At 45.8% G+C, this 16,715-nt stretch overlaps 2 protein-coding genes across 2 annotated transcripts in view; one reads left to right on the forward strand and one right to left on the reverse strand.

Moving 5' to 3' along the window:
- Nucleotides 1-749: 749 nt before the first annotated feature.
- On the reverse strand, nt 750-5,891 carry SS18L2 (SS18 like 2). The gene is made up of 3 exons (XM_048515496.1): nt 5,718-5,891; nt 3,153-3,229; nt 750-1,349 (listed from the first exon to the last, which is right to left on the reverse strand). Exons 1-3 carry the CDS (start codon nt 5,784-5,786, stop codon nt 1,253-1,255), a joined length of 243 nt encoding a protein of 80 aa, XP_048371453.1. The 5' UTR covers nt 5,787-5,891; the 3' UTR covers nt 750-1,252.
- Nucleotides 5,892-8,536: 2,645 nt separating this feature from the next.
- The window catches only part of GPI (glucose-6-phosphate isomerase), a 32,979-nt gene continuing 24,800 nt past the window's right edge, over nt 8,537-16,715 (forward strand). The window contains exons 1-3 of the mRNA XM_048515638.1: nt 8,537-8,733; nt 14,291-14,381; nt 15,216-15,284. Coding sequence (XP_048371595.1) covers nt 8,615-8,733; nt 14,291-14,381; nt 15,216-15,284 — 279 coding nt within the window. The 5' untranslated portion in view covers nt 8,537-8,614. The remainder of the gene's footprint in view (nt 8,734-14,290; nt 14,382-15,215; nt 15,285-16,715) is intronic.

Consider the following 16,715-nt stretch of genomic DNA (forward strand, 5'->3'; position numbering starts at 1 on the left):
AGTAGACTTGTTTTCCATTAATCACAAAATCAAAATGGCGCATTATCTAAGATGGAAGGTGCGGCCCTTCTCATTTTAAACCTCCCAATGATGAAAGGAGGATGCATTACTAAAGGCTTGGAGAATTTCCATCAGTATCTATGAAAATCCAAAGAAGTCTTGCATGTGAGCATACCAAACCACACAAGCTCCTTTCCACTGGAAAAATTTCACTTTTCATCTAGCGCTTTACTAAAGCTGAAATGTTTGATCATTCAGTAATCAATAACTTGGTTTTGAAATTCAGTCCTTCAGCTCTGAACACAAAGGACTGGGCTCCTTTCTGCCAAGAAGGTATTTTTGAGAGTAGCTACAGTTCCAGTGGCATCCCTGAACCACCTTGGCAGTTTCAGCAGCTGCGAGTACTTTTTATAAAGGAGCGATTGGTCTAGAAGCGGCTGCTTGGAAGTATCGTTTTTCAGCTTTAGAATAATTGGGTGTGAGCTACACTCCTGGGGTAAGACAGCCCTTTCTTAGAACAAATGTGTTCCCATATTAGGGAAGCATCAACCAACTTGGTAGTATGAAGGAGGGATGTTTCATCCATGGCAGTGCCAAACTGGTTCATTGCCATCTTTGTAAGATGCTGCCAACCACCTTGAACAGTTACTAGCATTCCAGTTTACAAACTCATTGCTGAGCCCCTCACCCTACCCTACCCCCTCCTGGTGAGCTGTTGACTTGAAGAAAAAAAATACAAAGCCAAAATATCAGATTTGCACAGTTTTATTATTGACTACATTACCTATATTGTAGATAAAAATCAATACAGGAAGGGGAATATATTAAAGTTTAGTGATGCCCTCTACTGGCAGCATAGCATAATTATGCCACTGTTTGAAGAAACAAAGGTTGAGTGAAGAACTGGCCTGCTCTTCGTCGTTTTCATGTGCAGTATTAAGTCTTATCCCTCAAAGACTAGCAAGGCATTACATCACAACGTCTCCGGCTCCTTACTGTGGAGCAAGCTCAACCCCTCTGCGTAGCTTTCCAACAGGCACCCTTAGCGAATCTTCCATGATGCTCCATTAGACATCATACTGTGTCCTATGTTTACTGTGTGCTTCGCCATTTCTTTCTGAGAGTACAAAAAGTGTATTTACTGGCAAAGCAGCACAATTCAGCTGGCTATTGCCAAAGGCATGGCATTTCTTCGACTGCTGGCTCTTCCAGATGGATTCCTTTCGTTCTTTCTCCAGGCAGGCATTTGTGCTCAGACACTATCTGCGGTCTTCTCTGTACCAGGAGAAGGAGACGCCTCAGCGATGGTAGCCAAATAAATCAGATTTCTGTGCAAAGTGTGTTGGTGCCTATGAAACAAAAGCCAGACGACACGATGGTGAAGATTCCCTAAAGTAAGCAAGAAGGTGATCGGATAACAAGATGGCAGGCGAGACTCAATTAACCTAAAGTAACAAATAGAAAAACCCTGCCCTGCCTCAAGTTGCACATAAGCTCTGACTATTGTGGAAAAAAAACCTGTTTATAAAGTTATGGAGTTGCACGTATTAAAGAAGCCATCTCAGAGATGCAAAGGGGAGTGCTGCAAAAGTGGTAGAAAACCTCCCACATGCAGACTACATCACGTTGAGCTTTTTAATTTAGGGGGGAAAGTGGGAAGGTAAGAAGCCATGACAGTTCTATCACCTCTCAGTGCTAGGGTGAAACTGGGGATATAGAAAGTTCTTCACTCAACAGACCACTCACAAAGAATTTATCATGGCTTGCGATAGTGGCCGATACCACGGTGCCTGAATTAAACTGGGTTGCTAAAGGCACAAAGCAGTTTGCACAAGCAGCAGCCCAGTTTAAACCATAGATGGCGAGTGCAAAGTCCTGTGCTAAAGTGCTTTTTGGCTTAGCTGGTGCCATTTTTAAAACACACTATTTTTAAAAAAGCTCAAACAAATTCAGAGAGACTATCCACACAACAGTTATTTGTTCCACCAGTTAACCAGAATACCCATGGTGAGATGTAGCACACTTCAAAATATTGGGGACAAACCACACGTGATGCTAGCTTCCCCCCCCCCCCTTCCTTTTCACATAGCATACATGTTTACCTTCCTCCCGAGACAAATTTCAACATAAATGTTGGTGGAGGCTTAACTCTTCTGCTTGTATTTTCCCCAGTTTGAGGTGCCTTCTTGCAAAGCTGATCTTCTAACCAACTTAGTAATAGCTCCATGGGACTTTTTGTGGCAGCAGTAGGGGTAACGTACCCAACCCTCCACCCACCTCATGACCCCAATGTGAACCAGATGCCTCACAGCTACTTTTAAAAAGTGAAAAAAATATGGCTTGGCTCTAAAATGCGAGGGACAGATGAGATGAAAAGGTTGCTTCTGTGCTCTGCTTGCTTCCCAGAGATGTATGTCTGGTCACTGCTGAAAGACATGGACTTGAGCCAACAAGGTAACACTTTTGTGTAACCCATTTTCAAAATGGGCCAGATGAGCTTACATCCAAACAGTTTAGCCATATACCTTTCTCTCATGGGAGCTTACAAAGTCCTTTCCCTTCCCTTGCCCCCAACAGACACCTTGTGAGGTAGGTGGGGCTAAGAAAGATCTGAGAGAACTGGGACTAGCCCAAGATCACCTAGCAGGCTTCATGCATAGGAGCAGGGAAACAAATCCAGTTCACCAGAGAGTCCATCACTCATGTGAAGGAATGGGAAATCAAACCTGGTTCTCCAGATTAGTGTCCACCTGCTCCTAACCACCACACCACACGTAACAAAAGCGGTGTGTACAAAAGTGTTGAGTGATTGAACCCCGTGCATCTCTTCCCCCCTGTAACTTCCACAATGCCTTTTACAACTTACAACATTTGGAAACATCAATCTGCAGACCGTTTTTAAATCCTGGGGAGGGCAGTTTAGAGATCGGGTCAGTTTATTAACACACTTTGGGATCCCCCTTCTTTGTGCAGGGCTGAGACAGCTATTATTTCCCTAGTATTTCCTTATTCCAATACAGCTGCTTGTCCTATAAGATTTATTTCTGAACAATTCAGAAATCTCAAAACTACTACAGTTGAATAGAGCTTGAATAGAGCAAATACAAAGGGAAGAGCAAACAGCAGTATCAGACTCTTAAGAAGGTACTTACTGCACGCACTCTGCAGCTCTTCCTTTATTCTGATATTCAACAATACAGCGAATCAACTGATCGTTTTCTTCAAGCAGCTGAAATTGACAAGAATGTGTCACACTGTATTACTGACTCAAAAAAGGCTCTCATTAGGTTGGAGAAGTTTTTTTCTTTGCAAAGATCAAGCATTATGCTGCCTAATATTACAGGCTACAAAAACCATATCCATCTGTTTTTCTTCAACACCCCCTCCCCCATATTTGACTTTGTGGCACCCAGAAATCCTGACCAAGGACTGCACACTGTTGCCCATGTGAATCACAGGCTACGGAATATACAATCAGTGATAACCAACTGTAGTGGGGGGGGGACAGAAAATACTGAAAAACAGAAGTCCTCTAGAGCTCTTCAGGCTGGCTGTTCAACAGAAATTAGGGGGAGAGCAAGAGAGACATTTCCATGTGAGAAATGGAAGCTGTCTTATACTGTCAGACTATCGTCTGCTATAAGTGGCAGTGGTTTTCCAGAGTTTCGAGTGGGGTTTTTGCCCAGCTCCTGCAGGCTAGGATATTCTGGCTGCTGGTGATTGAACCTGAGATGTTCTGTAAACAAAGCCAATGTTCTGAATATCAAATCACAGGCCTGTCCCTAAAATCCTCACGATCTGCAGATTTCAGCATGGTGGAGTGCAGCAGCAGTTACGCAGACTGCTCTACACACAAAATAGATTTCAGAGTGCCCTAGAGCAGAGGCTGCCTAAAGCAGAGAAGCAAGAAACAGTTCTCCCTACGAAAAAGGGATCAGCAGTGGTTCAGAGGTATCTCTAGTGCTGATCTATCCTCTGATACAGCAGACACATCTCACCAACAACAACACGTCTTCTTTGTATTGGTTAGCCATTCACTCCAAGGTGGAGCCCCAGAAAATTCAAAAGCTTGAACGCAACTTGCCACTTTTTCAAACAACGTTTTAATATTTATTTATGTTATTTTTAATCCATTTTCTCAACAGGATGGCATGCACAATAAACAATGCAATAGGATTAGGCACCACACACAATTATTGCTTTGAGAACTGTGAGAAAACCTTTAAATCTTGAAGGAATTCAAACACGCCCAAGCAAGGCATTCACAGAGCTATGTAGTGAAGTTGCTGCAGGCTGTGAGTGACACCAAATTCACCTGCACCCAGCCCACAACATTCCCAAACAATTATCCAAAAGCCATGAGACATCTGATGCCCAATAAGATGGTTAACATGTCCTCCATACACCTGCTCCAGGGTCAGTTAAGAGTGGCCTCTGTTCTGCCCCCTTTCCCCCCACGCTCAGATTCTTGTTCTGTGTGCGGAGGATTATTACTATGGGGTTATTACTATGAACTTTGTCTCTGTGTTCTATTCATAATGCAAGACTTTTGCGGGACACTGACCTGTCCACTTTCTAATCTAGACAAAGAGGACAGACCCAACCACAACCTGTACTTAACAGATGGGAGGTATAATCAGGCAGGAGCCTTGCAGAAGAATGGGAGCCAGCTCCAAGACTCACCCTGTAGATTGTACAGAGCTGGATCCCAAAAAACTGCACAGAGCAGTCAGGCTTTAGACCTTCCATCCCCATTAAACACTGCCCAGACATCGCTGCCTCATTATCGTTCCTTCCTTACAGTGCCACAAAGAGACACCACAAACATGAAATGTTAAGGCAGCCCTTTTAGCTCCCAGTTGGACGCCACAGAGCAACCAATGCAGGAACAGAGGAGAGTGAAGGGAACCACTGATTCTGTCACTGCGGTGCAGTGGTCAGCAAGAGACCAGGGAAAACCGTTCACAGCCTAGCCTATCTCACAGGGTAAAATGGAAAGTCATTTAAGCGGGAGGGGGGGGGTGTTAAGCCTGGATCAATAGATCTTTATTGGATTTGCCTCAGGCCCTGCATGCAAACAGGCACCAAGTCCCAAGGGAAATATAGGCAGAGCCAGTCCCCCAGGCTTACTGTGCAAAGTCTTGCATCTGCTTCCTCCAGAACAACACCATGTCTTGAGTTGGAAGCAGAAATTCAGACCTAGTAGGATGACACAAGGCCATTATTATGTGCTTCTTACTCGTGCATCACAGTGTGGTGTATTAGTAAGATTAGAAATGGGGAAGTCCAGTTTGAAATCCTTACTCGACCAGGAAACTCCCTGGGTGACTCTGATAAGCCCTTTACAAGGGTTGCTAAAGAGAGGGTGAACTGCAACGTCTGCTGCTGGTTTTCCGAGCTGCGTGGCCTGGAACCAACAGCCAGCTGACTTTGGCTGTGAAATGGTGAGACGAGGCCTGGGTTCAAACACCTGCTTGCCCTAAAACCTAAGGGAAGACATTGGGCCAATCAGACACACAACCTAGCCTACCCCACAGGGTTGTGGCAAGTATAAAACGGGGAAGGGGGACCCCGCCCTATGTCCTACGCGCAAACGTTCACTTTAAGTGTATCCTCCCCTACAGGGATGTTGTGAGAAAAGCGTCTGACCGGAGCTAGGTGAAGAAAGAAGGTGCCCGATGCAGCTGCCACTCCCCTCCCGACTCGGCCCCGCTCACCCGCTGCAGTGTCTCTTGGTTCACCTCCACTTTGCTCCGCAGCTTCTCCGGCACAAAAACCACCGACATGGCGGCACTGCTGTCAGGCTACAAGCGCAATGGACGCCAGGAGCAACACGTCCGGCCTGGCAGGGATTGGTAGCTGCTTCTTACATCAAACCTCCGCGCGACTTCCGGATTAAGGGCAGGTAACTGGCATCCCTGCGTCATCTTTGGGCGCGGTTTGTCTGCATCCGGGCATTCGCCTGGTCTATCAAGATCCGGGTGGAGTGTAATAATAAGGGGTGCGTGAAAGAGAGTTCGCGTTGATTCATATCAGTCTGGGATTGTTTTCACGCGTGCGCAAAGAACTATTCTCAGTGCCCGCATATATAATTCTTTTGTATTTTAAGCAAAAATAAAAAGTTTGGGAATAGCGAATTGAGTGTCACGTTGTATGATGTATACACACAGAGCCTTGTATGAAAATTCCCTGCCTGACTCTGGTGTGCCTCTGCTGCCTGGCAGCGCCAGTCCTGTTCCCAGAGTGTCAAGCACAGGATTACTGCTTTCGCAGTTGCCTAGAAGAGGCAGCTAGCGGTTGTATCTTGCAACAGAGAGAAAAGATACAGAAAAACTCTTGACAAATTAGTAAAAATTAAAATTGATTTAAACAATGATTTACTAACGGCAGGTGTAATTGAAGACAAAAGGGTGAATGGAAGTTATGAACCAATGTATAAAATTATGTTTAGAGCTGCGTATGTGGTGATTGCATTGGGATGGAAAGATAAAAAGAAATGGACAATCTCAAAATGGTTGGAATATGTCTGGGAACAAATACAGTTAGAAATGTTTGAAATGATGACAAAAATATGTTATGGCAAGAAAAATTAAGAGACATTATGAAGATATGGTCAATCTTTGAGAAATGGATGAGAGAAGCCGGGTTTAACGAAGAAATATGGGAGGAAAGAATATGAAGAATGAACTTTCTGCTGCTTGCATGAATAAACGAAAAAGAAGAAGGGAGCGGGGAGGGAGAAAAAGGGGAAATTGTATAGTCTGCTTAAAAGCATAGCATGTATCTGTTACATAATTATACTATGCAATATTTTTTTAAAAAAAACAGAAAAACTCTTGACTACTGGGACTGGGCACACTCCAGTCACGTTAGTGAGCACACATCAACATTGTGATGTGATTCCAGATGTGTGTGTTTGTATTTGTACTGGAGCAAACATCTCCCAAATATATTTTAGGATAAAATATTTTTTAAAAAAATAATGATTATTTCAACTGTATATACCAGTGATTGAACTGCAGACATTCTGCCTGCTTAACAAATTTTCTGCCTCCAGCATGAAAGCCCAGAGCACCCAAACCTGCAGAGATGGAACGGTACACCTCTTCTATAGGTGAAGACCATGGCTAGTGGAGCAGACAAAAGGTACAAGAACAATTCAAACACAATCTCTGCAACATGGTTAAGAGTGGTGGAGTATAATCTGGGGAACTGGGTTTGATTCCCCACTCCCCCAAATCGGCAGTGGACTCTAACATGGTGAACTGGATTTGTTTCCTTGCCCTTCCACATGAAGCCTGCTGGGTGACACTGGACTAGTGACAGTTCTCTCAGAACTCTTTCAGCTCCAACTACCTCACAAGGTGTCTGTTGTAAGGAAAGGAGTTTGTAAGCCCCTTTGAGTCTCCTTAAAAGGTAGAAAAAAGCATATAAAAACCAACTCTTCTTCTAAACTTCCTCCCCCAAATGAGTGATTATTATTTTGTTCACATTATTTATATTCTGCCATCCTCACTTTTTGCCCTGACCTGGTTGGTCCAGGCTTGACCAATCTCAGAAGCAGGATCAGCCTGGGTTAGTACTTGGATATGAGACCACCAAGGAAGTCCAGGGTTGCTACACAGAGGCAAAGGCAAACTACACCTCTGTCTCTTGAGGACCCTACCATGTGTTGGCTGTGACTTGAAGGCACCTTCCACCACCATAGTCTGACTTTTTCACTGAAACTCAAGGTGGACAGTATAAATCAATACAATCAACAGAATGGGCCACCAGGGAGCTAAGCAGTAGGATTAGGTTTCCAGAAATCTGAAACCAAGGAGAGCTCTGAAATACAGCTGAAACAAAGCACGAGTATTAAATATGACAGATCAAATGCAGAAAATGCATAGCAATAGCACAGTAGGATTTACTGTGGGCACAGTAGGTGCCCCTAGTTGGCTCTTTACATCCGGGCCTGTCATCTTGGGACTCGTCCTCCTCCTCCGGGGAGAATTTTTTAAAAGGGGGTTGGCCGGACGCCTCTATTACTGTTATTATTGGTGCTATCGCTGTTTTAAAGGTTTTAGTTATTTACCTATATTAATATTTTATACTGTACACTGCCCAGAGCCCTTTGGGGATGGGGCAGTATAAAAGTCCAATCAATCAATCAATCAATCAATCAATCAATCAATCAATCAATAGAAAAATGCTCTGCCTCCTGCATGAAAGCAGTGACACCTGGCAACACAGAGACACAACAGGCAGCCTCTTCTGGAAAGCGAACTCTCTGCTGGTGGAGCTATCCAACGATCCAAGCGCATTCCAGGCCCAGCGCTGCCAAAACGAGAAACCAGAGCTAATTAGAAAGAGGAGGTTCGGCCTTTTCCCTACAACGCCACATCAGAGACTCCCGCAGGGAGGCGGCGGACACCCTCCAGCACGGTATAAGCGGCAGCTAGAGGCGACTACTACTCCGTGGGAGATCGGCCGAGAAGGCGGGCCAGGGGCGGGCCGGGCGCCACTAGGCGGGGCCGGGGAGGAGCCGGAGCTCAAAAGCCCGCCGCCTGCCGCTCCTCGTCCCGCTGCTCCGTCTTCCTCCGGCTGCTTCTCCTTCGGCTGCTTCTCCGGCATGGCGCTCACCAGCGACCCGCGCTTCCAGAAACTGGCCGAGTGGCACAAGGGCCACGCCGCCGGGCTGGTCCTGCGGCAGCTCTTCGAGAGCGACCCGGAGCGCTTCCACAAGTTCAGGTCCGACCCGGGGCCGGGCGGCAGGAGGGCAGGGTGGGGGGGCGCCCGCTGGACTGGCTGCCCCCCAGGCTCCCTTGGAGTCCCTTCCGCCTTTGCACGAATGCAAGCGGGCTTGCGGGGAGGCACGTGCGCGCACGCCCGGGCACTTGTTTGCAAAGGGTCCCGGGGCCAGTTGGGGGTTGCCATTATCGTTATTATTCGCCACCTTTGCAGAGAGCGGGGCCGAGTGGGGCATCTGGCCCCTTTGCAGGCTCCACAGGGCCGGCCGCTGGGTTGCCCTTGACTCCTCCTTGCGAGGAGGTACGTGCGGAAAGGCACAAGCGCAGCTGTGGGCAGGCGGGGAAGGGGGGCGCCCGCCTCGGAGCTTCCTCCTTGGCTGGCTGAGTCATGGGAAGCCTCGCTTGGCCCTCCTTCCCTTGCCAACTGGGGGCATAAACCGGGGGAGGGTGTGTGTGTGTGTGCATCGCTCGTCACCCATGGATCCTCATCGTTCCTGTCACGTGTATTTGTCAAAAATGTGCTTTCCTCTTCCCTGTCTTTGCTCCCCAAAAAACGTGCTTTCCTCTTCCCTGTCTTTGCCCCGTCTCGACCTTTTTGGGGTTTTAGGGCCCTCTCCAAGACCACGTTGCTGGTTGTTGTCAGAATTAAGACCGAGGAGCAAAATTATCGCAAGGACATTTATAGGGGGGGGGGAGGGGGGGAGAAGATTTAATAGCCTTCCGCACAGAAGGTTTAATGTTCCCATTTGCTGTAATGCAAATAAAGGTAGTCCAACCCTTGCACCTGTCCAACGCAGCGTGGACTTCCAGTTTAGTAGGTGACCGTGGGACAAGTTTTGGGATACGAATTTGGAGTAATTGATTTGGTACAACCGAAGCCAGGGTTGTTGCAAGGAAGAGTGGATTTCCCAGAGCAGGCCTGTAACCGGCTTTCATTGTCCTGGAAGTGGGGGAAATGCTGTTGTAACGCATCTCCCTAAAGCTGTGGTTCCCAACCCATTTTTATTTGCATACCCCTTGGCAACCCATTTCCCTAAAATTGTACCCCCGTACTAGCAAACCTGTTACATAATTGTTTTCACGTATCCCCAAACGCTCAGGCACATACCCCTGGGGATACACGTAGCGCAGTTTGGAAACCACTGCCCTAAAGCAATCTTCTTTGTGAGCAGTTTGAAATACTCCCTGTCATTCTTGCTAAAATCCAGTATAGATAACAAAGATAGTAAATTAAAAATCGGGGGCTAATCTGCCTTCTCTGGGTTGGAAAAGCCTTTGCGATTCCTAGGAGTTGGCTGGAAGCTTCTTAGTGATCTGGGATTCTTTCCTGTGTATGTGTGTGCGTGTGCGCACACGCGTGTTAAAAGTCACTGTACAGTCAGGGTTCGAAACCCCACTCTGTTGCCATCTTAAATGGTTAACGCTTGCAAAAATCTTCTCTGTTTTGGTTATGAACTGTTGTGTTTGCTGCAGAATTGGATAAGATTTCACAAACGCAATCCAGGGCAGTTCAAAGATCTATGAGGCTGTATGTGTATTTCCATTTTAATCTAGGAGCATAAGCTCTCTTAATTGAGCTTCTTGCCTTGTTTAGATCAACAGTGTAAAGCTTTAAAAATGCCTCCTGCACAATGGTCACCATTTGTTGATATTGCCACTTGTTGGGAATTGAATATGAATTTTCCCTTTTGAGAAAAATAGTGGTCTACTATTGTCTGACCGGACCAGAGTTTTCATCCACATATCCATGCAATTAAAAAGTGGGTAGCTGCATTTGTGTCCTATGATGTGTACTTGTAAGATGCAGAAGTGAGATCCCGTAGGATATTCCATTCTACGTGATGCAGCTTTTCTGGCTGTTTCATCAGGCAGAACTGTTAAAAGATTTTGCCTGTTCTCCCATTCAAAGCAGCTTGCAAATTCAGAACTGTAGCCTAACATGCTAAGCAATATCCTGGCTGGCACAAGTGAACTGGGAAGTTACGTAATTCAGGGCAGTCTGATGGTGTTACTTAATGCTGCTTGAAGTGATCTTTGTAATTGCACTGGACCTTTTATCAATGCAATTGGGTGGGTGGGGGGAGGTTACTGCTCAAGAAGTTGACTAATGCTGGCCTTGTACCTGGGACACCCCCTTCAGCATCAGTACTAGCTCCCAGGCCGGAGAAATGCTGCCACCACAGCTGTGCTGGTGCCCAAACGTTGCTCCTTAATCCAGTGCCCTGTTGCCGGCGTGAATACCTCTTATGCCAGAACAAGTGGCATTTATGCTGGGCTCCCGTCTCCTCCTGAGCTCTTTTCCTGCCCCCCTCCCTTTCCTAGATTTCACTGTTAATGAACCTTCCAGGGAGGGGATGAGGAGAAAAGCAGCACTGATTCTGGCAAAGTAAAAAACTCAGTTCTGCTACTGTGAGATGCAGAACTGACGGTGAGAAATCTGGAGGGGAGAAAGATCTCCTTTAAAAAGAGAGCTTGATCCTGGGTTAGAGTTGGAAGCAACTTGTTCCTCTTTCACCTTAACACTTAGTGTTTGTTCACCTTTGATATACACAAGTTTTCTCAGTGGAAGGGAAATTTCTTCCGATGAATAGTTGCTTTCTGGGATACACAAACACAAAAGTCTCCCTTGGTTTGTTTTTGGGGCTCTCCCTCCTTTGTCGTTGGTCTCCTTAGTCACAATCCATGGTTTTGTTTTACAACTGTTGGTGTTTGTGCCGGCTTTTGAAAACCACATGGTCAGCTGCCATAGTGCTGGTTAAAAGCAGAGCACCACTATGGGGGCTGCAGTTTTGGCTCTCGCTGACCTGTGACCAGTCTTCCTGAAGAGAATGCTGAATATGGTGTCTTACTTTGGGCACCATGTTCATAGAATCATAGAGTTGGAAGAGACCCCAAGGACCATCCAGTCCAACTTCCTGCCATGCAGGAACACACAATCAAAGCACTCCTGACAGATGGCCATGTTGTGGCTGTGGCATGCTTATGAAAGGCAGTGGCTCTCTTTCTAGGCAAGGAGATAAATGGTAAGTGAAGTCAGGGGTTCAAAAAAGTTCAGCACTTGGACAGCTGCTCCATGAACTTGTCATTTGAATAGCCACAAGTTTGTAGACGTGAGAAGAGGAAACTAATTTAGGGAGGGGACACACGGAAGGAAAAGAAGACGACCCAACATGAAGAAGACGACCCAACATGAAATGGGTTGATTCACTATAGGAAGCCAAGGCCTTCAGTTAACAAAACTTGAGCAAGGCTGTCAATTATGGGGTGCTTATGGGTAATTAATTGATATGGTTGCCATAAGTCAGAAGTGACCTGGTGGTTCATAATACACAGAGAGAGAGATAAGCGGTTGGTTGTTGTGATTGTTCTGGCACCTCTCATGCCACATGGGGAGTCTAAAAGCTGTTGTTAGCCCAAGAGGCATCTGGCCAATGAGTAAAAAATTCATGCACACGTTTCCTCTCTCCTTTACAAGACTAGCACAGGCTCATAGCATGAGCCTCATGCATAGATCCTAACCATGTTTACTTGGAAGCAAGTCCTGCTGAGTTCAGTAAGGCTTACTCCAATGTAAGCCAGCCTTGTTTTGCAGCTGAAATAGCTCTTTGACTTGCAGCTGTAGTACACGTAAACGTTTTGGTGCCAACTCCGTTTGCTCCTGTGCCCTGTTAACTCATGGCTGATCAAACCCTCTTGGCAATCCTGTTGGGCTAAGTCAAGTTGCCAGATAGCTGGGCAGTATGACTCCTTGCAGGTATCTTCTAGTCACTATTGTTGAGTAGTTGGTGTGAATTCAGAGTTCATACCGGTGATGTGGGAATCCACATCTTCTAGTTTCATGTTTCATGGATGGGCTGAGTACATTCATATTCACCATGTTCCCTGGCATGAATGCTCTGTGATTTATTGACTTGCAAATGCTACATTTGATTATATGCCATTAAAGGTTAAATGAATGAAAAAATGCTACATTTGAAAAGCATCATGGAGTGCCATGAAACATGTGGAACATGGAAGGTGATGGTACTTCATAAGATCAGGGAAGATGGAATATGAGAACATCCAGGCTAGATGGATCTCCTTTCCAGGCAGATTCTTTGGTGCTGAGATGGTGCATTTCCAACTTGAGCAAAACATTCTCCATCGAAGAGGTACCAAGGAAACATCTTCAAGGTTCTGCAAACCCATCTGTAGGAATTAAACCAGAATTCTGCTCTTATGGGCAACTGCAACATAAGAACAAGCCAGCTGGATCAGACCAGAGTCCATCTAGTCCAGCATTCTGCTACTCGCAGTGGCCCACCAGGGCCACTGTCAAATTGTCACTCTCTTGACTTGTAGGTGTCATTCTATGCCACTTCATACCCCCTAGGGTCAGTCCAAGGCTAATAAGTGGTAATGTGACCTTCATGGGGGCCATTTGTCTTATACGGTCATCTGGCTATTGCCTGGAGTGTCTGCATGAGATTTTTATTTCACTTGGGGGTGGTTGAAACTGAGGGTTCATTGCATGAATGGGTGTAGCCCCTGAATCGTCTCCAATCTGGATGTCACTTTAGACAAGCAACATCTGTCTTTCCTAATCAGCTTACATCCTCAAAGGGCTGGTCTCCAGCCAGAAATGCAGAAGGCAGATGTGCTTTCTGCGTGTCGAGGTAAGCCCAAATAATTCGGAGAGCTTTGCTTGGGGCAGTTGAGATTCGGAACTGTGGGAGCGGGCGTTTACACACACACACACACACACACACACACACACACCCAGATGAGATGTAAGCATGGATGTAAGCAGAAATCCTAAATTGTTCTTGCTGCTTGAACTGCTGCCTCCTAAAATTATTCAAGTTGCTTGCTCAGGCCATGTTTCCACACATGCATGGATGGTGATGAAGATTTGTGAAGACGTTTGTTTTTGGTTGGGTACATTTATTAAAACCGCCTGTCTTTTGAGAGACTACCGTGTAACCGAGCTTTAACAGCTGCACATGTCTCTGAATAGTGTTGCACACAAAGACTAGTGCAGAAGAAGAGTTGGATTTATATCCCCCCTTTCTCTCCTGTAGGAGACTCAAAGGGGCTTACAAACTCCTTTCCTTTCTCCCCTCACAACAAACACCCTGTGAGGTATAGGGCTGAGAGAGCTCAGAAGAACTGTGATTATCCCAAGGTCACCCAGCTGGCATGTGGTGGAACTCACAGGCTAATCTGAATTCCACAGATCAGCCTCCACAGCTCAGGCAGCAGAGCAGGGAATCAAGCCCAGTTCCTCCAGATTAGAGTATACCCGCTCTTAACCACTACGCCACTGCTGCTCCTCTTGGCAATCCTGGAAAATCCACCTTCAGAACTTTCCAAGCAAGACACGGTTCTTAAATTGTTGCCATAGCATTGGGGTATATGATGTATATGATGCTATTTTTCTTGTAAGGTGGGAAGCATGTTTAGATTGTTGTAACCCACCATGGATGCATTTGAAGGACTCAACTAAATAAATGAATAAAATATTGTTTCATTACATTCTCCTTTTGTGGCACTTTGAGCATCTTTTAATGTTTTGACAGCTTGACGCTGAATACTGACCATGGAGACATCTTGGTGGACTATTCCAAGAATCTGGTTACAGAAGAAGTAATGAAGCTGCTGATAGACGTGGTAATGAAACACAAGCTCTTCTAATATTGAAACAATAAGAGCATTCTCAGTGTAGCCATATGGGGCCCTTGGGTAGCATCGTGCAAGCTAATGAGTCTCCTGGTCCCCACTTCCTCAAAGCAAAGAGACAGTCTGAACTTTCTTGCTTTTTACTGAGACAGGAGGAGCTTCAGAAGAGCCCAGGAGACATAATATTTATGTGTTCAACGGAGCATCCATTTGGCAATGGCTGCCTCCTTCACAGAAGGGTGCTCAGCTTGCAACCTCCCAACAATTTGTGATTGGCTGAGGCCGTCTACAGCAGCCATTTTGTGATGCCCTCCCACAGCAGCCATTTTGTGGTAGCGCCTACTCCCCACTCTCCTAATTGTGCAAACTGCCACAGTCTCAACAAGATTGAAGATGCCTGCATTATGGAATAGCACAAGCTGAACACTTTTGTCTTGATAAGAGCAAAAATAAACTCTTCCCTGAAAACCTACACTAGTAGAATATAGCATTATAACCAAGAAACTTACCCCTGTGATTGATGCAGTAGCATATAGGTTTTTAAACCCATCTTCTGTCTATGTAACCTCCTTGGATATGAAGCCAAGTTGCCTCAAGAAATGCCAGATCCAGTGCTCTGTTTGACTGAGCATTGAATTCTGTTGTAATCTAGTTAGTGATTGGTTTCAACAAGAATTCGGGTATGATGCAGTCAGAGTCAACCTGGAAGAAGAGAAGGCCAAATGTTGCCTATTTAGTACTTTCCCTTCTTGTCAGCCAGGGTTCTCCTTAGACTGGTTGAGAGGTTTATTCCTCTCAATACTGAATGTGTCGTTTCCCTTCCAGGCAAAATCAAGGGGCGTTGAGAGTGCCAGAGACAAAATGTTCAGTGGAGAAAAGATCAACTTCACGGAGGTACGTCTCATGTCCTTGTACATAGTTTTGCTGGATGACCTGGGTCGATCTCTTTCCCTGCAAGCAAAATGGGAATGTGTAAACTTCTTCCATGTTTTTCAAGCTATGGCTGAGCGGTAAAGCACCTGTTTCGCATGTAGAAGAGCCCAGGTTCAGTACCCAGGATTGGGTCAAAGGTGATGTGAAATACCTCTGCCTGAGACCCTGGACAGCTGCTGCAACTCTGAGTAGACAATACTACTTTGATGAACTGAAAGTCTGATTCAGTGTAAGACAGCTTCAAATATTGATTCAAACGTGATCTTCCAGGGAACTTTCTGTTACTTATCCACCTACCTCCTGTTCAGAGGCAAACATTGCTATCTCCCGAACACTCGGAATTGAGTTTTGGCCCCCACTTAGCATATCCCACACTTTTTGCTCCAGACTGCACTGGTTTAGATGGCAGGTCCTTCAGGACAGAAACGCATTTGTAGGAAAACTGCCATTAGCGGCTCTGAGCCTATTAAACAGAACCAGGGATAAATAAGTTAAGCCCAGAGGCCTTCACAGCCAGTCTCCTAGTGTGTGTCTCTTTGCTCCATCTCCATCTGAGTCCACAGGGCTTTTGAAGGCAAGAGACAAACAGAAGATTTGCCATTGCCAGCCTTTACATGACAAAGCCGTGTCTTCCTTGGTAGTCTCCCATCCAAGTTCTTACCACAGTCAATCCTGCTTAGTAACTGAGATCTGGCGAGATCAGGCTAGCCTGGGCCACGCAGCTCAGGGATTAAAAGAACCAGGCTGATCTTGTTTTTGTTCACGCAACGCATTCTGAGCCACCTGCTAAGGACTTGCTGGTGGCTTTGGTCCAATTCTGGCCTGGGTGTGTTACTTCTATCCAAACACATGCCTGCCCTGGGAGTTTGAACTGGCCTCCCTTTTTTAATTCCTTTCTAGATTGTCACGTTAGATCAGCTAGGTGTTGTGTGAAAATAGCTCATTGTGGATCAAGAAATTCCCCTGCTGACTCTCTGCATGACTTTGGAAAATGGTGCCTTGGTCTTTCTCCCAGTGGTATGGGGGATAATGCCAGGGTCCATGATGGGGTTACTGAGGTAAAATATGTGAAGAGCTTTGAATACTTGTATAAATGCCATAGCGAAGTACATTAGCCAGTTCTGCCTCCTGAAGACGCAGAGACTCCAGGTTCTGTTTGCAGGCCTTGATGGTTAAGTAGCTTCAAACCTGCATTTAGCAACTGTTCTGAAGTTTCTCAAACCTTGAGACCACTTCCTGTTCCAGAAGGTGGTGGCAGTTTGTAACCATGCTGCTGTGTTTGTTGCTTGTCTGCTCAGTCCCTTTTGATTGGCTGATTCTAGGAAATACACAGCTTACAGTTGTTTGAATGTGGGTATAGTAATTCTAGATCTTCCTTATTTATTAGGAGTT

The sequence above is a fragment of the Sphaerodactylus townsendi genome, linkage group LG14 (assembly GCF_021028975.2).
Source record: "Sphaerodactylus townsendi isolate TG3544 linkage group LG14, MPM_Stown_v2.3, whole genome shotgun sequence".
Lineage (NCBI taxonomy): Eukaryota > Metazoa > Chordata > Lepidosauria > Squamata > Sphaerodactylidae > Sphaerodactylus > Sphaerodactylus townsendi.

Excerpts from the sequence above, each read along its gene's own strand:
- SS18L2 (XM_048515496.1), bottom strand. The coding sequence starts at position 5,786 with ATGTCGGTGGTTTTTGTGCCGGAGAAGCTGCGGAGCAAAGTGGAGGTG. Across the intron at positions 3,230-5,717 it reads ACCAAGAGACACTGCAGCGG|CTGCTTGAAGAAAACGATCA; the intron begins GTGAGCGGGGCC and ends TGTCAATTTCAG. Across the intron at positions 1,350-3,152 it reads AGAGCTGCAGAGTGCGTGCA|GCACCAACACACTTTGCACA; the intron begins GTAAGTACCTTC and ends TTTGTTTCATAG.